At 40.2% G+C, this 23,894-nt stretch overlaps 3 protein-coding genes across 3 annotated transcripts in view; 1 reads left to right on the forward strand and 2 right to left on the reverse strand.

Annotated features, from left to right (window-relative positions):
- LOC127618397 (signal transducer and activator of transcription 5B-like) overlaps positions 1-18,639 on the forward strand; it is a 54,335-nt gene extending 35,696 nt beyond the window's left edge. The window contains exons 9-18 of the mRNA XM_052090824.1: positions 736-912; positions 2,697-2,784; positions 3,950-4,072; positions 4,574-4,666; positions 4,785-4,988; positions 11,197-11,291; positions 11,424-11,557; positions 13,220-13,369; positions 13,606-13,666; positions 14,759-18,639. Coding sequence (XP_051946784.1) covers positions 736-912; positions 2,697-2,784; positions 3,950-4,072; positions 4,574-4,666; positions 4,785-4,988; positions 11,197-11,291; positions 11,424-11,557; positions 13,220-13,369; positions 13,606-13,666; positions 14,759-14,819 — 1,186 coding nt within the window. The 3' untranslated portion in view covers positions 14,820-18,639. The remainder of the gene's footprint in view (positions 1-735; positions 913-2,696; positions 2,785-3,949; positions 4,073-4,573; positions 4,667-4,784; positions 4,989-11,196; positions 11,292-11,423; positions 11,558-13,219; positions 13,370-13,605; positions 13,667-14,758) is intronic.
- The window catches only part of zgc:158263 (ceramide kinase family protein), an 867,176-nt gene that overhangs the window by 535,068 nt on the left and 308,214 nt on the right, over positions 1-23,894 (reverse strand). The gene's annotated exons all lie outside the window — the stretch shown is intronic.
- Positions 17,037-21,661, reverse strand: LOC127618408 (lens fiber major intrinsic protein-like). Its single transcript, XM_052090842.1, has 4 exons — positions 20,936-21,661; positions 20,137-20,301; positions 18,967-19,047; positions 17,037-18,861 (listed from the first exon to the last, which is right to left on the reverse strand). The coding sequence occupies exons 1-4, from the start codon at positions 21,293-21,295 to the stop codon at positions 18,676-18,678; spliced, it is 792 nt and encodes a 263-aa protein (XP_051946802.1). The 5' UTR covers positions 21,296-21,661; the 3' UTR covers positions 17,037-18,675.

Genomic DNA, 23,894 nt, shown 5'->3' on the forward strand with positions numbered 1-23,894 from the left:
GTTGAGGTGTGGCACCGGGTTGCCATGAGAACGGCATTTGCGGCATTCAATGCCGCTGTGTATTTCTCTTTTAGAGAAATAAACTCGTTTAGGGAAAATATTCTCTTTTAACAGCGCTGTCGAAGCGCCCTGGGGCAAAGCTGCACTGTTGTGCAGAGAAGGAGAAAGCCGCTGATATGTGCCATAGATCCAACAGCATATGCTCTTGTAGAGATGAGTGAACAGTCGGTGAATACAGCTCGCTGATCACACAACCGCTCGGCTCCGAAGGAAAAATCTGAATTGGCATATGCATATATTTCCCTCTCTTTATACCTGTATGTCCGAGGGCAGGACATGCAAATTCTGTCTGCCAATTTCTTATTGGCCTTTTCTCAAGTTCAGAGATGCGCAAGGCTCTCAAGAGAGACCTTCGACACAACATCGAATTGAGAAACATACTGGAAATGGAGGTTATGATAGTAACTGAGACGATTTTCTTCCATAGAAAACTGAAGGAGATGTTAGGCAGAATGTTAGGCACAATATGAGACTCACATACTGCCTAACCGCTCAAACAGATATTTGGAATAACTTTAATAATCTCTAAACTCTTAAGAATTCTGTGTTGTGTGTTGCCTCACCTCTTAGTCATCACGGAATCACAACAGATAATTGTGCATTCATGTTATAATTGCAATTTCTATAATTTCTTTAATGGTTTGATAATCCACTTTCTTTGTCTTGCCATCTCAGTTCATTGGTGGTAGATAAGCAGCCACCCCAGGTGATTAAAACCCAATCCAAGTTCTCCGCCACTGTGCGCTATCTGCTGGGAGAGAAGATGGCTCCGGGTAAACCCGTTTTGTTGAAGGCTCAGATTATTTCTGAAGCACAAGTGAGGAACTTGGGCCAACAAGGGGTCATGCCCAAGTAAGAATGCTGCCTTCCTTAAATGCTCATATATGTACCATAATAGCCTTGCAGAACCAGAACTTAAACATTCACATTGGAATCACAGGAACATTTTATTTATTTTTAAAGCCATTAAGATTTATGCATTATTGTTATTTTCATGACAACTGAACACATTACTGTAATGTGTCCATATGTTTTACTTTTGAGTTTTATGCAATTCCAATTGTTTGCAATGCTGATCATCCTTAGATTCTTATTACTGTCATTTTTACTGTACTGTAAACAGATTACTTTAAAAGTGTTTTTATTTTATTTGAATCAGCATAAAGGGAGTACAATAAATAATACAATGATGTATAAATACATTCATTATGTATAAAAACTTCCATTTAAGTAATATATCATTATTATTTTCTTCACATCACAATTGAGATTGAAAAATATGCTTAATTGTTATAGAAATAATGTCACAATACAACAAACTCTTAAAGGTTTTAAAAGTAAGCTTCATTGTCTGAATTAAAAATTTTAATTTCCTTATTTCATTTATTTTACCTACTTTGCACTTATCCACCAAAGCTCTTGCTGAACTAAAATTATCTTCATGTGGCTTTACTTGCAGAGCTGAATGAAACAGAATTGGGTCTCCTTTTCAGAGTTGTAACTTCACACTGCATCTTTTAAAAGTGGCGTGAGACACATGCAAATATAATTCAAATAATCCAGATGGGCCCACTTTGGTGTCCAGGAATAGTGAGAATGTCAGACTAGGCCTGTCTGTCCTGCTCTCTCTCTTTTTACGAACTGAGCCAGTGGGCCGGGCCAAGGTTGCGATGATGAAAAGTAGGCATTGATGTTGTTGTTGTAGAGTCGGTCATGAATTAATGGTACACCTAGTGATGTAGGGAAGCTGCGAAAGTAGAGGACAAGGCAATTTTGTAACTTGTTTTTTTTTTTTAAATAAATGCTTTTATTGCATTGGGGATTAAGATTTGAGTCTTGAAATTTACATTACGTTCTTATTGTAGAATGACCTCTTATATTTAAAAATATCAAAGCAAAATTGTATTCCTCATGACATGGCCATTTTTTAAAGTTCACACTTCACTCCCATTCACTCCCATTAAAACACACCCGAATGCAGCAGACTGGAACTGTGGGTTTTATTGCTCATGTTCTTAAGTAAGAACAACGAGAGTACAACAGAGAGGACATGACCAACAGAAGATCAAAACATCATACACAATACATAGAATACATATTTTAAAGCTGTGTGTTTTATTGTTGCAGGAAAGTGAGTAGACAATATATTTAAATCTTTTTTATATAATATTATTTGTTATTTGTGATGTATTATTTATTTAAACCAGAAGTCCTCCCACATGTCATCATATACTGGTCCATTGCGTTGTACAAAAAAAATTATTCCTTCTCAAAGCCTAGTGTGACCACCCCTTCAGGCACAAAGTTACACAAATAATGAGCATGTATCATGTACATACCATATACAGTGCATACTAAAGAAAGGTGAACTGAACACATGACAGCAAAAATGCTGATGTTGAAGCAATTTACATAAGAACAATATCTTTGATCTACAACTTCAGAGTCATTGTTTTGTAATGTCACTTTTGCCCTTTTGCCTTATGTTTTTTTTTTTTTTTGCCTTAACACAATCAGGGTTTCAGTTGAGTTGTTAACCATACTAATACCATACAACACTTGACAGGTTTAAAATAAACCTATAAAATGTGCAAATGTTTTATGATCATTCTCTCTGTCTCTGTTTCGCCACATAGTGAAAATGTTGGAGAACTACACAACAGCACAGCAATCTTAGAACACAATAAGGCCAGCAAGAGCACATGTGCTACCTTTAGAAACATGGTAGGTAACACTGTAAAAGGCTGGATTCAACCTGTCCGGTCCCAAACTTCCTTGAGAGTGTTGCTTATCTTGATTTTGTCATGTAATGGATAATTTACAGTCCAAAATAAACCCTGCCAGTTTGATACAAAACCCCTTTGCTTCGTGTCTGGAATTGGGATCTTGATCACCCTGTTTAGTTTTCAACAATTGACTGACAGAACATTATATTGCTTATTACACGGTAACTTATCAAATAAATAAATACTTGGGAAAGAAATATTGATTTGAGTATAAATTATGTTATTATGTGAGAAGTGACCATTAAGTGCTACAAGAGACATGAAACTAGCACAGTGTAGTCCATGGATGGTAAAATATGCAGTTTAGAGGTCATAAGGGATAATGTTTACCTTGTGATAACATCCGGTCTACTTTATATTATCCAGCTTATTACATGGCTACAAACCAAATTAATGAATTTACATAAAATGTTGATTTGCATTGAAATTATGTAATTATGAGAAGAAAGAAATCACTGAACCACTGATTTGCACCTCCGGTTTGTGTTTGAGTTTAGAGGGTTTTTTTTTGTAAATACTGATTGCTCATTATCCAGCTTATTACAAGAATACTTGCCAAATAAATAAATAAGGCAGAGGCTATTTGCACTAAGTGCAAATATCCATAAATGCTATTTACACTAATTATAATTAGCTACCAAAAGCATCTTCTTTGCACTAAGTGCAAATAGTTTTAGAGTCTATTTGTGCCCCACTGCAAATAATGGCAGACACCATTTACACCCAAATTAAATACTAACATACAGTATAGGGTATGTTATATTGAATATTGAGTTCAAATCATTTTATTAGATTACTTATAGAGATTTCACAGGGATTCGAGAAGTAGGAAAGATGACTACCCAGATGACTGGTCTGATATGTCTCTAGATGGCACCATTGACCAATCAGAATTGAGAATTAATTTCAGAGACCCATGTAATAAATACAATTATTTGACTGCAGAATGCCGCAAATTACCAATTGGTATCAAGTATTCCAGAAGGTTGTGGTGTAATAAGTTAGATTAAATAGTGTGTTTTTGCAAAGTTATCAGTTGCTGTACAGTTGTATCAATGTTGTACTCTTATCAATTGCTCTAATCAGGTTTTCCTCCTTTTCAGTCCATAAAGAAGATCAAACGAGCAGACAGGAAGGGCTCTGAATCAGTGACAGAGGAAAAGTTTGCTTTGCTGTTCACCACAGAAATAACCATCACAGGCTTTGAGAGCACTTATAGCATTCAGGTGATTATCCATATACTTTTAATTATAATATATAATGATTTTTTATTAAATGTATTACTTTTTGTTAAAAGCTCTCTCCTGTCTCAACTTAAAATATTCAGAGACATCTATAATTAATCAATTTGTTGTTGACTTCTTCTGATCTTTCCGTCAGTTTATTGACCAATGGAAGACTATTGGGAGTGTTTTGGAAACCTGTTTGAAAACAATTGTTTTAGCAATTCTGTGTGGTGACACAAGTTTTAACAGAGTAGACCTTAGTTTTGGTTTTAATCTACTATGAACTGATATATATATATATATATATATATATATATATATATATATATATATATATATATATATGTGTGTGTGTGTGTGTGTGTGTGATCTAAGTTCATAGTTGATTAAAAATATATATATATATATATATATACACCTTCTATATATTGTTATAAACAGAAGGTGTTTTTATGTTGGTGTTTGTAAGTGATGTAACTGTAAGTCTTATTTTGCTCACAGACAATCACTCTTCCTGTGGTTATAATTGTACATGGTAGTCAGGAAATCAATGCCATGGCAACCATTATATGGGACTGTGCTTTCTCAGAGCCTGTAAGTGACACCCAGGACAGCACACAAACACAAAACAGCTCTTTTTTACTGTCGATGACCATCTACGATGTCTTGTCAACAAATAGAAAATCCATGCTTTGTGCCTTGCTGTTCTTAGAACAGGATACCATTTGTTGTTCCGGAGCGAGTGCCATGGAAGCAGATGTGTGATGCTCTCAGCACTAAGTTTATGTCTGAGGTGCAGACACAGCGTGGCTTGGACAGCTATAACCTTCACTTTCTCGCCCAGAAGATCTTTGATCAACAAGATATCTCTGAAGACTTCAGCAACATGTCCGTGTCCTGGGCTCAGTTTAACAAGGTGCGACTCATATGACTTCCCTCATATGTTACAGAGCAGTCAGATTGTCCATTAAAAGAATATTCCAGCTAAAACAGTCAAGTCATTTTCAGTTGTAATGCTTTTTACTATGTACATTGTTTCAAAGGAGCTTTACAGAAAATCATGCTGTAATGTCCATTGAGCAGTTTCATTGAAAACATGCCATTGTTTGTCTTTAGACCCTCAGTGAGCAAGCAAAAGGCAGCTGTGGCAAGGAAAGAAAAACTTCATAAGATGTTAGTTATTGGAGAAAAAAAAAGTTTTACAACACAGTTATACAACAGCTAGTTCCAATCCTCTAATCTGATTGGACTACCAGCATTCTGAGAGTGCTGATATCTTACATTACAGCACTGGAATGTTTCAATTATACTTATTAAGTGGCAATATTTGCTTTCTGGCTTTTATAAATGTTTTGCCTTTATGGGGGTTTCTTAAGACAAATAATACATTATTTGTAAATTTACATGGTCAAAATTTCAATTTTATCAACATTTTTGCCCAGAGCCCTGGTTCATTTCTGAACCTGGTGTATTTACATGTACAACAAAACTGTGATAACTATAAAAAAAATAAGCTAATCATTTTACATAACATTTTTTTTTACATGAAATTTTGAAATCAACAGATTTTCTAAAAATTTTAAAAACTGGAATATAAATGGATACATGAACACATAGAATAAGCTGACAGAATACCAGAAAAGATTTTAGATGGAGAGTGAAATCGGCATAATGAGCAAAAAATCTAGTTCCCCTTCTGTCGCTCTCTCCACGTTGTGTCAGAGAAGCGACACTAGGGGTCTCTCTTGAGCGCCGATATTCACCTCTGAACTCTGAAAAAAGGCCAATGAGAGTTGGCAACCAGCATTTGCATGTCCCGCCCCGGACATACGGGTATTTAAGCGGCGCAAATACGGGAGTTCATTCAGAAAATTTCTTCGGAGCCGATGGTCATGTCTGCAACATGTCTGCAACAACTACTACTGCATACTTTATAAAGATGCCCTTCCGCCCCTGTGTTGTTTCTGGATGCGGTAGAGTGCTCTCCACTTCCGACGGCCACAGGTGCTGTCTCGTGTGTCTGGGTAGCGATCACACCGAGTCTGCGTTTGTGGATGGTTCATGTTCTCATGACAACGTTGCGGTCACGGCTTGCTTACAACCGTGAGCAAGCCACTCCAGCCGCCCCCCGTATTGCTCCTTCTTCCCACGGGATTGAGGACGATGCGGCTGGCGATGGAGGCGATTTGGGGATGGCTGCGGGTGCAGCTCCGCCGGGTACGCCCCCTCGGTCCACCCACGCCCCAGCACGCTCGTTGATTCCTGTCCGTGCTCGAGACAGCGGCGACTCGCCTCACAGCCAGTCAGCCAACCCTCTTGCGATGGAAGCCGATGAGCTCGCCGCGACATCGGAGGGCACGGCATCTGATGCAGAGGACTCCCCTGGGCTGCCGCCGGGCTTGCGCCCAGGCTGAGGCTGGCGCACAGATGTCCGACATGCTTTCCGGGCAGCCAACAGCGTGGGCTTGGATTGGATTGGAACCCTCCATCCTCCCCACAGCCATCACGGCTGGATGACTGGTTCCTGGGGTCTGCGCGCGCTCACAGCCTCGCCCCGGTTCCGTTTTTCCGGAAGTGCATGGCGAGCTGGCGTCTTCGTGGAGAGCACCCCTCTCCACTCGTCACACTGCCACAGGCTCGTCCGCCCTCGCCACCCTCGGCGGCGGGCGCCCGCAGTGCGCGGTGATTCCCCAGGTGGATAGGGTGGTTGCGATCCATCTATGCCCCAGTAACCCTACCACCTGGTGAGGTCAGCCCGTACTCCCTTCCCGGACCTGTAGAGCAACCTCCTGCGCTGACAGCGAAGGCCTACAGCGCCACCGGACGCGCCGCTTCCGCCCTGCATGCCATGGCTCTCCTGCTGGTCCACCAAGCCAAGGCGCCGCAACATGCATGGGGTGGCCCTGATCCGACGCGCTGCAGGAACTGCGCTCAGCGACCGACCTCGCCCTGAGGCGCCGAAGGTCACAGCGCAGCTTCGGGCAGGCGATAGCCACGCCAGTGGTCCAGGAACGTCAACTGTGGCTGAACATGGTCGAGATGCGTGAAGCCGACAAGACTCGCTTCCTCAACGCCCCTGTCTCCCAGTTCGGCCTCTTCGGCGACACCATCGAGGACTTTTCCCAGCAGTTCTCCACGGTAAAGAAGCAGACGGAGGCCATCTCTCACATCATGCCTCGCCGCAAGCCTGCCGCCACGGCCCATGCCCCGTCTGCTCGCCGAGGGCATCCTCCCGCGGCCAGAAGACAAGCTCCTGCTCCGCCTCAACCCGGGCCCAGCTCTCAGCCCCAGCGTCGAGCAAACCGCGGGAAGCGCACGACCCCTGTCTCACGGACCCCCTCGAGGACCCGGAAGGCTCCCAGGTGCTCCTGAGACAACGCACCCAGAGTTAGCTCCGGAGGTGGTAAGACCGCTCCATCCCCCGGTGGAGGGCCGGGAGGAGAATCCTTTGTTTTTTCATTTGCCGCACCCCTTAACGGGGGCTGCGGTACCCAAATTCTCAATAAAAGAGCTATTTCCTTTGTCTCTGGGGCATATGGCCTGCAAATGCCGTTCTCACGGCACTCTGCTTTCAGGCCTCAACAGTCCCGGCTCCATGGACGCGGTGTCCCCGCCTTCAGCCCCACAACTGTTCCCCGGCCAGCCGGTTCAGATGAGTCCAGAGGACGCCAGCATCAGACCTCCTCCTCAGTCACGAACCCGCCCCCTGCCAGGTGTGTGGAGCAAGGTAAGTGCTTTGAGTTTATTCTCAGCACCAGAGCCTCGGGACGCCACGTTGCCTCCCGACGCCACGTTACCTGTTCCGCACCGCTGCGAAGCCCCGCCGGGTACATCCAAAAAACCTGTCCCTTTGGTGCCTCTAGCACGGAGTTTAGAGGCGTGGCTTTCACTGCCCAACCCGTCACGCTGGCTGCACCGGACCATTCGACTCGGTTACACAATTCAGTTTGCCAGGTCTCCGCCCCCCTTCGTGGGCGTACATTTTTCCGCAGTACACGGCCAACATGCCCATTCCCTGCGCGAAGAAATCGCCTCCCTTCTATTAAAGGACACGATAGAGCCTGTCCCTCCAACCGAAACGAAGAAGGGTTTCTACAGCCCTTACTTTGTTGTACCCAAGAAAGGCGGTGGCTTACGACCGATCTTGGACCTGCGAGTTTTCAATTGGACCTTGTCCAAACTCCTGTTCAAAATGTTCACCCAGAAACAAATTCTATCTGGCGTCCGGCATCTAGATTGGTTCGCACCGGTAGACCTGAAGGACGCGTACTTCCACGTCTCAACTTGCCCTCGACATCGACCCTTCCTACGGTTCGCGTTCGACGGCCAGGCGTATCAGTACAAAGTCCTCCCCTTCGGCCTGTCTCTGTCCCCTCACGTCTTCACGAAAGTCGCAGAGGCAGCTCTTGCCCCGCTCCGAGTAGCCGGCATACGCATACTCAATTACCTCGACGACTGGCTCATACTGGCTCACTCTCGAGAGTTACTATGCGCACACAGAGACCAGGTGCTCAGGCACCTCAGCCGTTTGGGGCTTCAGGTCAACTGGGAAAAGAGCAAGCTCTCCCCGGTCCAGAGCATCTCTTTTCTCGGTCTGGAGTTAGACTCAGTCTCAATGACAGCACGTCTCTCCAACGAGCGTGCTCAGTCAGTGCTGAAATGCCTCGCTTCCTTCAAGCCAGGTGCCGTGGTCCCGCTAAAGCGTTTCCAACAGCTCCTGGGGCATATGGCATCCTCCGCGGCGGCGCGCTGGGGTTGATGCATATGAGACCACTTCAGCACTGGCTCCGGACTCGAGTCCCGAGGCGAGCATGGCACCGCGGCACGCACTAGCGTAAAGTTACCTCTGCCTGCCGCCAGACCTTCAAACCCTGGACAGACCTTTGCTTTCTAAGGGCTGGAGTACCCTTGCAGCAGGTGTCCCGACGCGTTCTGGTCACGACCGACGCCTCCAAATTGGGTTGGGGCACCGTGTGCAACGGGCGCGCAGCCGCAGGCCGGTGGAACCGAGGCCCGCTGCGCTGGCACATCAACTGCCTAGAGCTGCTGGCTGTTTTTCTGGCCCTGCAGAAGTTTCTTCCGTTAATTCGGCACAAACACGTCTTAGTCAGGACAGACAGCACCACGGTCGTAGCCTACATAAACCGCCAAGGCGGAGTACGCTCCCTCCACATGTCACAGCTCGCCCGTCATCTCCTCCTATGGAGTCACTGCGCGCCACTCACATCCCCGGCAACCTCAATGTGATGGCGGACGCGCTGTCAAGACAAAGCTTGCCCGGCGGAGAGTGGAGACTCCACCCCCAGTCGGTCCAGCTGATTTGGGACCGGTTCGGCAAGGCCCAGGTAGACCTGTTTGCCTCCCAAGAAACCTCCCACTGCCCGCTCTGGTATGCCCGGACAGAGGCTCCCCTCGGGGCAGATGCGCTGGCACACAGCTGGCCAACGGGGCTGCGCAAGTACGCATTTCCCCCAGTGAGCCTTCTTGCACAGGTGCTATGCAAGGTCAGGGAGGACGAGGAGCAAGTCATTCTGGTAGCCCCCTACTGGCCTACCCGGACTTGGTTTTCGGACCTCACACTCCTCACGACAGCCCCTCCCTGGAGAATTCCCCTGAGGAAGGACCTTCTTTCTCAGGGACGGGGCACACTCTGGCACCCGCACCCAGACCTCTGGAACCTCCACGTCTGGCCCCTGGACGGGATGCGGAAGATCTAGCCGGTCTACCATCTGCCGTCGTAGATGTAATCAATCAAGCCAGAGCCCCTCTACCAGGCATCTTTACGCCCTAAAGTGGCGTCTGTTCAGTGGACTGGTGTTCTTCCCGAGCCGAAGACCCGCAGAAGTGCGCAGTTAGGTCAGTGCTCGTGTTTCTTCAGGAGAGGCTGGAGAGGAGGCTGTCCCCCTCCACCCTCAAGGTGTATGTCGTCGCTATCACGGCCCACCACAACACGGTAGACGGAAAGTCTCTTGGTAAGCACGACTTAATCGTCAGGTTCCTAAAAGGTGCCCGGAGGATAGCTCCCTCCCGGCCTAACCTGTTCCCCTCCTGGGATCTCTCGGTCGTCCTTACGGGACCCCAGAGACCCCCCTTCGAGCCGCTTGACTCAGTTGGACTCAGGGCCCTCTCTCTCAAGACCGCCCTGCTGATCGTGCTTGCTTCCTTCAAGAGGGTCGGGGACCTGCATGCGTTCTCTGTTAGCAACGCTTGCCTGGAGTTTGGTCCGGCAGACACTTTCGTGATCCTAAGACTGCGACCGGGCTATGTGCCCAAGGTTCCTACCACACCCTTGTGTCTCCCCTGCCATGACGCTGAGCCGAGCCACTGTTGTGGCTGGACCATTTCCGGCTCCTCAGAAAAATCCTGAATGAACTCCCGTATTTGCGCTGCTTAAATACCCGTATGTCCGGGGGCGGGACATGCAAATACTGGTTGCCAACTCTCATTGGCCTTTTTTCATAGTTCAGAGGTGAATATCGGCGCTCAAGAGAGACCCCTAGTGTCACTTCTCTGACACAACGTCTCGTTCCCTCCATCAGTGAACGGAGGTTACATACGTAACCTAGACGTTGTCCCAATCAGGTTTTGCTTAAATAGTTTATGAGCTTTACCTGATAAAAGAACACCGCTTAAGGTGTTTGCATGACTTTATCCATTGTCAGGTTATTAAACAATTAGTGTAAGAGTGTGCATGTAAATGCACTTAATGTTTGTAACATGACTATGTTTTTGTAGAGGTCTGTGTCGTGCTATGTTACATGCAATGGTTGATCCTGCTTTGGCTACTTTTTGTTGGCAGTTACCACAGAAAACATTTTTGACTTGTGGCTTTGACAGTTATGCACTTATTAGCATGGTTACAAGCATACAAAATGGCCCAATAGACTCTTATTGTAAGTGCATTTTTGCACACACATTTTTTTTCTTTGTTTTTACATACTGAGGTACAAGTGCAAATTACACTCTGTAATAAGTGACAACATGCCACAGATTCTGTTCATTGAGCCTTGAGCTGTGATATACAAACATTCAGAGCAGGTTTGAATGCTACATTTCACATTTATAAAAGTATGGGGTGGTTATTGGTGAATTGGATTGAGAGATTATCTTTGTGACTAACACAGGAAGTTCTGCCTTGTCGAAACTTCACCTTCTGGCAGTGGTTTGATGGGGTGATGGAGCTTACAAAGAAATGCCTAAAAGACTATTGGAGTGAAGGGTACAGTAGTTATAACTTGTCCCCCCTTAATTTATGTTAACCTTATTTAAAGTAACACTTCAGTCTTGTGCAGAGCCATAATAAATCATTTGTGGGAGATTAGATAATAAGAGAATCTCATTGCCTCTGCAGATTGATCTTTGGCTTTATTGGGAAGCAACACCTCCATGTCATCCTGAAGAACAAACCCACTGGCACATTTCTTCTGCGCTTTAGTGATTCAGAGATTGGTGGAATCACCATCGCCTACGTAGAACCCATTGAGAGTAAGTCAAAGTGAAAGCATTGCATTAAAAGTACATGCATATTTTGTTAATGCAGTTTCATATGGCTGTATATTTAAGCTGTGATTATTTCAATTAAAAACATCTCACACACATTTTCATCATTAAAAACTCAATAATAAATATTCACCTTTCGAAAGTCAGTTCCAAAATATATATATTTTTTTAATTTTATCTTTAGTACTTCACAGGTAATATTTGGTCCATTATATTTCAATTCTCTCTAAAAGTTCAGTGGTTTAAATTAGGTTGGAAATTCAACCTTGAACATCCTATCATTGCTGGAAGGTTGAATTCCCAACTGAATTTAAACCACTGAAATTTCAGAAGCGAATTTGTAAAGCGAAATATAATGGAATGAATGTAACCTGTTGAATAATAAATATTTTTTATCTTATTTTTAAAATGTTTTATCTGAATTTTTGAAGTTAAAAAAGTAATATTAACTTTTTAATGACAAAATTTTGTACGAAATGTTTGTAATTGAAATATTCACAGCTTAAATATATAACCATATAAAATCGCATCCTTCAAAAATGCAAGCACTGTTAATGCAATTTGTTTATTTATTTATTCAGCGTGCTTTTTAATTTTTTCAAAGACATTTGTCATTAATATACTTCCATAGTTTAATTTAATGTACATTCACATGAGACATCAGTAACCTTATAAAAGCTGTTTTATATTTCTTGGAGCAGGTCACACTCATGGGGGCCTCCATGTTGATATCACATGACCAGCTGATTAGTACTCACCTCGATAACCCCTTGTTATCAGACAGCTCACAGAATAGTTAAATCATGGCGATTGGTGCAATTCTGCAATGGCATCAGTATCCGAAAACCATTGCTTTTGCATGATAATGCATAGATTTCAGTTGAAGTTCATGTCAACTGCCATGTTAGCCAGTGCAACATAAACTTAAATTACTAAGAGCAAACAAAAAAGTTTTTTTTTTATCTTCTTTTCTCCCCAATTTTGAATGCCCAATTCCTACTATTTTGTAGGTCCTCGTGGTGGCACGGTTACTCACCTCAATCCACAGGGTGGAGGTCAAGTCTCAGTTGCCTCCACTTCTGAGACTGTCAATCTTATCACGTGGCTCATTGTGCATGACACCGCGGAGACTCTCAGCATGTGGAGACTCATGCTACTCTCTGCGATCCACGCACACCTTACCACACCGCACTGAGACCAGCGAGAACCACTAATTGTGCCCATGAGGAGGTTACCTCGTGGGACTCTACCCTCCCTAGCAACTGGGCCAATTTGGTTGCTTAGGAGAACTAGCTGGAGTCACTCAGCATGCCCTAGATTAGAACTCGTGACTCCAGGGGTGGTAGTCAGCGTCAATACACTCTGAGCTACCCTGTTAAGCTAATTTTTAATGTATGTGGATTTCTGTGGAGTAAAGCTTTTGGAGTAAAGAAAGTTTAATTCATTACACAAACCGGCAATAAAGAAAATAATGATCTCTGTGTTTGATATATGAATATAGTATATAGTATATAGATGTATGTAGATCTGCTCTTATATTCTCTTTAAAATCAGATAAGACAGGGTCAAATGTATTGATCCCCTGGGGAAAATTGAGGCATTGCAGTGAAAACTATTGCTCTATGTGCCATTGCTGTTTTTGCTTAGATGGAGGCAGAAAAATCCAGAATATCCAGCCTTTCACCAAGAAGGATCTGGACTCAGCTGGCCTCGGTGACCGCATAAGGGATATTATCTGCATCACTCATGTGTATCCAGACCTACCAAAGAATGATGTATTTAATAAATTCTTTTCAGGCAAGTAAACCGAAGTAACTAAACTCTCAAAGACAGTGTTTGTTTATTGACTCTATCAATGTGAATTTTAGAATTAGTGAAATATGATGTTTGACTAAAATTACAAAAAGAAGAACTACACTAAGTAAAATCAGTGAGCATTAAAATAAACTAAATTTTTTGTGTGAGATATAAGAGAAACAGAACAAGATATATGTGGCCATTTACATGCTCTGTTCTATCCTTTCTTTGAACAGTGCCCACTCCCCCTCATCGTGATGGATACTTGCCATTTAAACTAACAACAGTAGTCAACCCGTAAGTAAAAACAATTTTTATGTGAATTTTTATCGCATGTATTTCAGTGATTGTATAAACCAGTGGTTCTCAAATGGTTTTATTCTGAACCCAGATTTTATATCAAGATACCAATTTGTGACCCAACCATAGTACCAAAATGATTTAGCATACAAAAGTAAAAATAGAATATCCTTCAACCAACATGAAACATGGGTTTTCAAAGATAAGGGCATATCATGTAACCTGTCCATGTTGGCATTTTCCTTATTGGCCTGTTCCTGCCAAGTGACAGATGAATTTGAGGCCATATGCAGTAGAGTTTGATTGGACACAGAGCCTTGGACATCAACAATAAAAGATATGGGATGTACTTTCTCCTCCTTTTAAAAGTGTAAGCTTTTCCAGTTGAGAACTGCTGGTGTAAACTAAAACATCTAGTGATTAGAGCCTTTTATTTTGAAGTACCTTGGCTATGACATTAAACTTTATATGAAACACTCACTCAGGGTGTATAATGAGAACATAAGTTATGTACATAACTATGGATCTGAGACATAGCGATGACCATCACCACAGTCTTTTACCCTGAATGATACCATTCTACTGCCTATCACTAGACTTAATAACAACAAAGTCAGCTGACTGACCTTAGGGGTAGGCTTTACCATATATAAACATCTTGGTAAGCCCACCTCTTCCTTTTGCCTGGAATGCCTCAGCCCATCCCGAGTGACAAGGGATGGAAATGGTCATTGCTTCTTCGACACAACGTCTCCTTCCCTCCATCAGGGAAAGGAGGTTACAAACGTAACCTAGATGTTTTTGTTTATTGTTGACCTTTTGGTTTTGTCTATCATCCTTTTTTGAAGGTTAACCACCTTTTTTCACTGATCATTTGTTAAAAAATGTAAATAATAATACGGGTTTCAGGCACTATTTTTTTCCCTGTGAACCCTTTTCACTTTTCCGGATTTGGAAACGGAAGAAAACTATTGCAGGGTATAGAAACACTATAGAAACACACCATCACAGTTGAATTCATGGAAAGTGCCTACAGTTTTCCAGAAATATGACAAGTTGTATTTCTCATCTTTTTTTACTTTATTACAGGCCAAATAATCCCTCAGATGACTTCATGGAAATGGAGGCACTGGAGAATATATTTTGGTAAAAATATATAAAAAGGACATACAACCCATTTATTCCCAAAAGAAGTGTATCTGTAGGAAAACAATAGATAAACTTGTATTGACCATGTTGAAGAGCATATCCATAAATCTCTGGTAAATAATTAGACAGTTTGCAGAGGGTATCGTGTGCTAGGGAATGATTTCATGGGTTGTGTTTGTCCCACCAGCAAAACACACTAAACTTAATGCAGTTAAAAGGATCAGTGTTTTTTTAATGTATTTTTTTTTTATCAACTTGTAGAAATTATATGAAATGTCCTCCATATGCAGGTGCAGTTTTTTTTTCTTCAGATAAGCATATAGTATCTAAATTGAAAAGTCATTCCAGAAAAGTTTCAGTCTTATGACTAGTCTTGAAAGCAGCAGCAGAAATTATAACTGGAAAAAAAAAACATTTCCTGTTTCACTTGTCAATCACATGGTAGTATTTTCCATTGTATCAAGAGAGACGGAATAGATTTAACTTACCAGACAACTTTGTCATCTCTTTCTAATGTGGAGTAAAACATTTAGAATCACATTTTGTAAGTCCTGAAGTTTTTATGCAGAAAACAGGGTTTCCATGGTAGCCATGGAAATGAAAAAAATCTTAAAGTCTTGGGAATTCCTATAGTGAATATAAATCTTTTTAATTATGCTCTGCTCTAAAATATTTAATTGGTTAGAAATAGTTTTTGTGAGGACAGTCTCTATAAAAAATATATTAAAATCATTTTTTAATCACAAACTCCTGGAAAATACTAGGGCAGTCACTAGGGCAGGTTAACAGTATTGAGTAATGCCGAAACTTTTTTGATTTTTTTAGGGAGCACACACTCCTATTTGGATTAATTTCAAAGGTGAGCTGATATGAATAGCATCACTGCAGCCTTTTAGACCTGTTCTTTTTAAGAGCTGTGTTTTTATAAAACTGCAAAGAGTAACTTCCCATGATTCGCTGTATTATGATACGATACTACTTAATTTATCCCCGGAGGGAAATTAAGGCATTACAGCAGCAGAGACATAGATACCACAAAACAGAACAATAGCAATACAGTAAATGCAACATAATACAATAATAAATATTAAAATGTTTTAGGCCATGTTTCCATATAAACTCTGTTCATCTGACAGTTTTTCATTTGGCTATTTTTTACTTTGGGTATTGTTTTTGATCACATATTTGCTATTTAATATCAGTATTCTTATGATGCTACAGTCAGGTTTTTACATTGTCATGTATCATCTGCTCATTTAGTGGGACACCGAACTATTAATCCATTTTAACATTAATGGTACTTCACAATGACAATCATTGATAAATGCCTATTTGGAAACCTATGACAACCGTGTAAAATAAAAAAATAAAAAAATTTTATGCACAAAATAACATTAAGGTTGTATGTCCAAATGATGAATAAGTGTAGACCAAACACTGTCTCAGCATATTTTCTGTCTTAATACTTTAAGTGGTCAACTTTCTTAAAATTCAAATGTAATATACATAGTTTTGTTTCTTTTAAACTGTGATTCTGCCATCCAAAAAATACTGTTCTATATGTTGTAAAATATAAATATTTCGTTTACTCAGTGGTTTGAAAAGCACATTATCAAATGGGATGTTTTTACAAAGGTGCCAACAGTAACTGTGGGTATGAACTTTTGGATAAAAAAAAATCCTAAAGGGGAATGTCACAAATTATTTGTGTATGAATTCATATTAAAACACAGTTTTTTCATGTATTCACAGTTTACCTGAGTGATCATTGATTCTAAGTATGTCCCTAAACTACATAAAGGTTTAGTAATGAAAAATGTAAAAGTTGTAAATGGGAGGTTTTCCCTTTTATGTTGATGTGACAAAAATATTAAAGCAAGTATATATTAATCTGGGTTTCTTTTTTCTTGTTTGTTATTTAAGAAATGTTCATGTTTCAGATTCATGTTTTATATTCATCTAATAAATAAAAAATGCCACAGAGTGTCTTGCCTCAGTATCATATGATTCTGGTTTGACCAGAATAAATGATTCTCATTTTCCATAAGTAAAAAGGCCATTAAACAAATGAGTGATTAAAAAAAAAAAAAAAGAACAGTTTTTAGTAAGATTCAAGCACTGTGGAATTATTGCACACTCCAAAACCCTTACACCCAATAAAAAAAAAATTCAGTAACTTGAAATGATCATTTTTACTTTGCTAGCTTTACAGTTTAAAAGAAACCTTTACACTTTACATAACACTTTGTGTACAAAATTCTGATTTTCATGTAAACAATGACGTTTCAGAAAGTCCATTTAATTAAATGTCTTCAAGCAGTTAAGCAGAATGCTTACAGCGCCACTGGATCTGACTGAATCAGTAAGGTTTGATGATCTTTCAACCAAATCTCGTCTTCCCTCTCATCAGTGAGGTCTTGGATCAGAAGAGGCAAGTGAATAATTGGAAAGAGTGCAGGAAATGGCAACAGAAGACCTGGGATTGCCTTTTCATTCTATCAGATCCAAAAGCTACAAGAATATCAATGTGCATTTACCACCCAATACAACACACGCTACAGTAATCCAGACATTTTTGTCACTCAGCAGTCCTGTAACCTCAGACTGAGGAAGAGTTGACTTTGATTTACCCTCGTTTTTAGTCAAATGCCCTAAAGATGAAAGAAAAACAGAAATATTCACCTCTACAGTGAAACAAGGAAATGGTAAATGTCACTGTATAATGTTGTTTTCTGATTCACTTCTTCTCAAATTAGTGAAGTTTTACATTGCTCCACAATGAACTACACAAATATTCTCTTGTCCTAAACAAAATCTGATTGCTTTTTCCTAACTTGCTATTTACACACAAAATAATGCCAAACCCACTAATCTAAACAGAAAATCTTTGCATGCAGATTCATTTAGCAGAAAACAAAAGATTTAATTCAATGAAAATGCCTGAAACAGTACAAATTAAACAGCCTTGCACAATAATGTAATCCCTAATATATTTGGAGGTACTTGAAAATGTCTATGGGGGAAAATATGTAAAAGATAAACGTAAAAGTTAGGATCGAATAATAGACTTGTTTTGTGTATTTGTTAGTTTTTTATTTTTTAAATGAATGATGGTGAGACTGTGTTTTTTTTAGAGAAACACATCCTGGGCCATTAGGCCACAGGTCATCGATACAACAGATTGAAACAAACTCAAATAGGGATCCAAATTCCCAAAGGATTAATGTCAGATTTAGCTGTTAATCAATTCCTTCATTTTGTGAAATCGGAACATCGCATTTTTACAATCACATGGCGGATGGTGGAAATGGAAGAGCCAAGCTAGAAACTTTCGGGAAAACACACACACACACACACCACGCACATGCGCGCACACGCACACACAATTGAGTAATGTAAAGTAGACTTTAAGTAGAATGAAAAGTAAACTTGCAAAATGCTAATAATATAATACACGTGTCATGTTGCTGAAATATCAAAGAAAATTATAAAAATGAAAAAATGAGTAATTTTTAAACCCTGTGAAACTGGAAAGTATGCAAAGTCCACTTCTAGTGTAGTTCACTCATAGTAGACTAGAAATGACAAAGAAGCCCCTGGCATAAACAGTGTTAGCCACCTGATCAGCAGGCCCTAGCTCACTCCCTACACCTGCTGGTACAGAGTGCAGTCCACAGTTCCTCTTCTTACCCTCATTCTTAGTCCTTCGGAAGGGGTTCCAGTGTCTTAATTGCCTTTGGAAGCGTATGTGTTTCCCCCTAAGGCTGATGCAGTTGGTATGTTGACATTGTGTTGAGATAAGGTGTGTGAAATGATTGCACGTTTTGCGTAAGTTATCCAACATTTTCTGGCAGTGTTTATAGGGCCTGTGTTTTGAGCTCAATGGGTTCCCCTCTGGTCTCCTGCTGGGCTTCAGCCTCAGGGGGCCGATTGCCCTTAAGCACAGACAATCGCTCAGATAGACCACGCATGCGTGGAAAGAGCAAGAAATCATACAGCAGAGCACCCAAAGCACCACCAATCATAGGGCCCACCCAGTACACCTACCAGAAATCGAGAGAGAACAAATAGAATGTATGATTCAATTAGCAGATTCAATTACCAGAGTAATTTGTCTGACTGGTGAATGATGGAAAATTGTGTCTCACCCAATGGTTTATGAAGTTCCTAACGAGCATAGCAGGGGCGAAAGACCTAGCAGGGTTCATTCCAGCTCCAGTGTAATACATCTGAAAAGGATTTGACCATTCATGCAAAATGCTTAAATTATCTATTTTAAGCAATACTGTATTCACAGAACATTTTATTTCTATAGCACTTTTAACAATACACATTGTTTCAAAGAAGCTTTACAGAAGGTCAAAGGTAAATTTACTAAATTTACCTTTGACCCTATAGTGCAAGCACTATAGATATCTGAATAACAGGTAACCTACAGTAACCACCATGCCGTCAAATATCAAACCAAGTGGCATCTGCAAACAAATTGTTCTACACTTTTTCAGAAAACTAACTTCAGTTTTCTGAACCAATTTTGATATGACTTTTAACCAGAGTAAGTTACTTAAAAATGTTAATCTATAACAAATTACTGATTATTTCTTTAAAAATGTAATCATATTACTAATTACTTAATGAAAAAGTAATCACAGTACAAATTTACTTTTATGTTACTTTCTAAAACACTTCCGCTCAACAAATTAAAAATAATTTCTATATTTCTTCCTTGTTCATTGTTACATGTCATACACAGAACCTTACATTTCTCCTTCACAATGACTCATTACAGGGCCATAATTCATGTATCCTACAAAAATAATATATTAGAAATAAGCATAACTCTATAATGCAATTAAAAGTAATTAAAATAATGTTCAGTAACTTTGATTACAAGAATTTAAAATGGAATGCATTACATAACTTTTTTTTACTACAAGGTAATTCGTTTATAGTAACTAATTACTTTGTAATTGGATTACACCCAACACAGCTTGTAACTGACTGGTTCCAAGGTCTATTTAGTGGATGTATGAAGTCAGTTCACCTCAAGGTCACACAGGTGTCCTAGCAGAGTAACCACAGCTGTAGTTCACATTAACTTTGGACATGTTCCACTAATGTTTGACCAACAGTAAGTGTCCTAATGCTTTTGTCTTAATTTTGAACATTGCATCTATTGTATTATTTTAAATGCTTTGCGTGAAAATTATGCTTGTGCTTTTTTTTTTTTTTTTTTAAATATCAGTATATTATAAATTTTTACAGTATGTGTGGCTTACATATCCAAATAATTTTTGGGGACACTTTATGTATCTTACCCCCAGCAGGTGGCCCAAAAGCACTGAGAAGCCAATGGACAGGGCAGCAGATCCCAGTCGCCCATTTCGCCTCTCATCCGTCACAGCGAAGACACAGATCACAAGTTGCAAAGTCAAGAATATCTCTATGGTAGTAGCCATTCCCAGACTGATGCCTGGCTGAAGCTGAAATAAGGAATACAACATTGATATTATGACTGTTATTGAACTGTTATGTTTTTTTTATTATTATGTTTTGTTATTATTATTACCTTTATATATCTTTTATTAAAATTTTAGTATTACACATATCAGTGAAATTGAGCCTCAATAATTCTATTTGTCAGAAATTACAATTCTGCCTCCCAAGTTTTTTAATTGATTGTTATGGTTAGGTTTGGTCAGGTAAGGTAAAGTTATACAAATAAATAGTTTCCATTTGACTTCCGATGACAAATCAAACTTCTGCCATCATTTTGCTCACCATCATATCATTCCAAACCTGTTTCACTTTGTGTGTCTTTGTAACACACAAGGAGAAGTTTGTGCAGAATGTTAGGGACTGACAGCAACAGTCCCTGTTTACTTTCATTGTATGGAAATAAAAGAGCAGGGTCAACCTTCTTCAAAATTTCTCCTTGTGTACCATGGAAAAAAGAAAGTCATTAGAGTGAGAAAATGAAGACAGAATTTTCATTTCTGGGAGAACTAAACCTTTAAGAGATATTCTGAAAATGTCTTTGACCTGTCCTTAGTCTATTGTTTCCATCAATTCTACAAATGAACTCATTGTATCAAATCATCCTATACATGCCCTTACCGTGTTCAGGGCCAGATTGCCTCTCATATTGTTTGGTGTGACCCCATACAGCACAGCAGCTCCAGCTAGAGCACCCAAGCACTGAGCACAGATGTAAAAGAAAGCACGAAAAAGGGACATCTGGGAGCTGATCAGGTAGGCAAATGTGACCGCTGGGTTGATGTGACCACCGCTGATGTGGCCAATAGACTGGATGAGTGTGGCAGCTGCCAGCCCAAAGCAAAAGGCAACTTGGAGCACATTTTGTGGTCCGGCGGTCCAGCGCAGAGCTGCTCCCAGCCCAAAGAATACGAAGAACATTGTGCCATAGAACTCGGCAAACACAGCCCGCCAAAAAGACATGGACCGGAACTCCCACATGGCTGTGATTATTTAGAGTCGATCACAAAAAAAAATGGAGGGATGTGAATTTAGAGTAACCAAAAGAGATTTGTCTATAATAACCTACTGTCCCTTTGATATTTTGTGGATGGACAAAAGCTATAAGACACTGAGTATAAATGCCTTCCTAACCTACAGATACGTTTGCGTGGAGACCGACACTGCTTCACAAAATTGAAGTCATCTGTCCTGTTGATTTCTGACCTGTGGTTTTGTCATAAAACCTTACGTGTGAAACTGAAAGTTGATCTCTGCATCTATGTGAAAGTTCTAGATAATTTTTAATAAAAGGACATGGGTAGACAAAACATGAGCATGTCCTGCAGACATTCAGCCTCTCTGATGGGGAAGAGAGAGGCCACAGGGCTATTTATAATGGCTGTGACCTTCGATGACACTCTAATCCTCTGGCAGAAATGTGGGAGGGGGCTGCAGACAATACAACAAATAAAAAAAAATTCTTAACCCTTTTCTGTCCTGTGCTTCCTGGATTTTAGCTCATGGTCAGGTATTGCCCTTAAAGCCAAAACTAATAGCAACACATTTTGTTTGATTGATGGTGAAATAGTAAAAGTAGGTAGAAACAACCTTCATGGTAGTTTTACTGTAATTTGTGAACCCTTTTCATGTCTTCATATAATGCAAAATATATGGAGTGATGTTTTTCATGGAAAATAATTAAAAACAAATGCTTTTACAGTTTATACTCAGAGTCAGATATAGCAAATTATGACATTTAGAAGAGAACCCAATGAGGACCACTGTCCCCCATCCCAGCCCATGATACAGAGCAGTTTTTTGGGACTGCCTCTTTTCTGGCCCCAGCTGAAATCACATTCAACACCAGGGCCCCTAAAAGGGTCTAGTCCCCTTCACAGTGTAGATTAAGTGCTGACACAAAGAAACAATCACTCGCATACAACAGCAAGGGGGCCTCACACGGGTGTAAATTATCATAACTAACTCTAAATGATGACAGAAGAGCATAAGAGACAAAGTGGGTTCTTGAGAGACAATATCCTAAATATTGTCATTACAAATTTGAGCAGTTTGGTTTAATTTTCTGACTTTAAATAGGTCAGAGCAGAGTTTGCTAATAGCTATTGCATTTTGAGTTGTTTGGGTGAGTGTTCTGCAAATAATTGTTTTCAGCAAGGCAAATTCCCTGCTTTGCTTATTGTCTAAAGGCAATATTTGTCTAGTATCACATACAAATCGCATGCCTCTGAAACTAGTTGTTGTGTTTTCTTGCACACCAAAACGCTGATAACTACAGAAGCTGGAATAAAAAAAATTATAAGTAATTCTGACTTCATATCTCTCATACAACTGCAACTATATTTCTCACAATTACAACAAAATATCTCGCTATTGCGACTTTATATTTCGCAAGTGCAACTTTATATCTTGCAAGGGTGAATTCATATCTCGCAATGACGTCTTTTTATCTGGCAAGGTCGACTTTTATATCATGCAAATGCGACTTTATATCTTGCAAGTGCAACTTTATATCTCACAAGTGGGACTTTAAATCTCACAAGGGCAACTTTATATCTTGCAATGGTGACTTTTAGATCTTGCAAGGGCAACTTTATTTCTCGTAAGTGCAACTTCATATCTCGCAACAGCAAATTTATATCTCGCAAGGGTGACTTTATATATACTCACAATTAAACTTTATTTCTTGCAATTATGACATTATAGCATGCAGTTGTGACTATATCTCACAATTGATGCAATTTCAAGTTTATATAATGTAATTATGAGACATTTTAGAAATAGTGAGATATATAAAAAAATTGCAGAGTTTACTTTTTTACTTTTTGTGTTATTTGGTGGTGTGTTCAGCAAATTATTGTGGTTGCACTTTACGTTACAGTGTCCTTGTTACAGTGTAAATACACAAGTAATTACTGATTATTACTAATGAACAACATGTACTTACTATAGGTTTAGGGTTAAGGTAAGGGTTTTGTTTAGGGTTAGTTGCTTGTAATTATGCATAATTGACTGTTATTATTACATTCAATACATGTAATATGTGTAACAAGGTCACATATTGTTTTCAGCAAGGGACCAATCAGACAAATTCCCTGCTATGCTTATTGTCTAGAGGCAATATTTGTCTAGTATTGGATATAAATTGCATGCCTCTGAAACAATTAATTGTGTTTTCATGCACACCAATATGGTAACTACATTGATAACACTGATAACTACAGAAGCCGTAATAAAATAAATAAAAGAGGTAATTATCTCTCATGCAGCTTTATATCTCCCAAGTGTGACTTCATATCTGGCAATGTTGACTTCATATCTGGCAATGTTGACTTCATATCTGACAATGTTGACTTCATATCTGACAATGTTGACTTCATATCTGGCAAGTCTGACTTTATATCTCGCAAGAACAAATTATATCTCACAAGCCCGACTTTATATCTCACAATAGTGACTTTATATCTGGCAAGGGCGACTTTTATATTTCGCAAGGGCGTCATAATATCTCAACTATACAACTTCATATCTCGCAATGGCAACTTTGTATCTTGCAAGTGCAACTTTAGATCTTGCAAGA

This window comes from Xyrauchen texanus, chromosome 25 (genome assembly GCF_025860055.1).
Source record: "Xyrauchen texanus isolate HMW12.3.18 chromosome 25, RBS_HiC_50CHRs, whole genome shotgun sequence".
Classification (NCBI taxonomy): Eukaryota; Metazoa; Chordata; class Actinopteri; order Cypriniformes; family Catostomidae; genus Xyrauchen; species Xyrauchen texanus.

Bases quoted from the DNA above. Each gene is read 5' to 3' on its own strand.
- LOC127618408 (XM_052090842.1), bottom strand. From the start codon at position 21,295: ATGTGGGAGTTCCGGTCCATGTCTTTTTGGCGGGCTGTGTTTGCCGAG. The intron at 20,302-20,935 runs GTAAGGGCATGT...TCCTTATTTCAG, and splicing joins GCAATCTGGCCCTGAACACG to CTTCAGCCAGGCATCAGTCT. The intron at 19,048-20,136 runs GTAAGATACATA...AATCCTTTTCAG, and splicing joins TTTTGGGCCACCTGCTGGGG to ATGTATTACACTGGAGCTGG.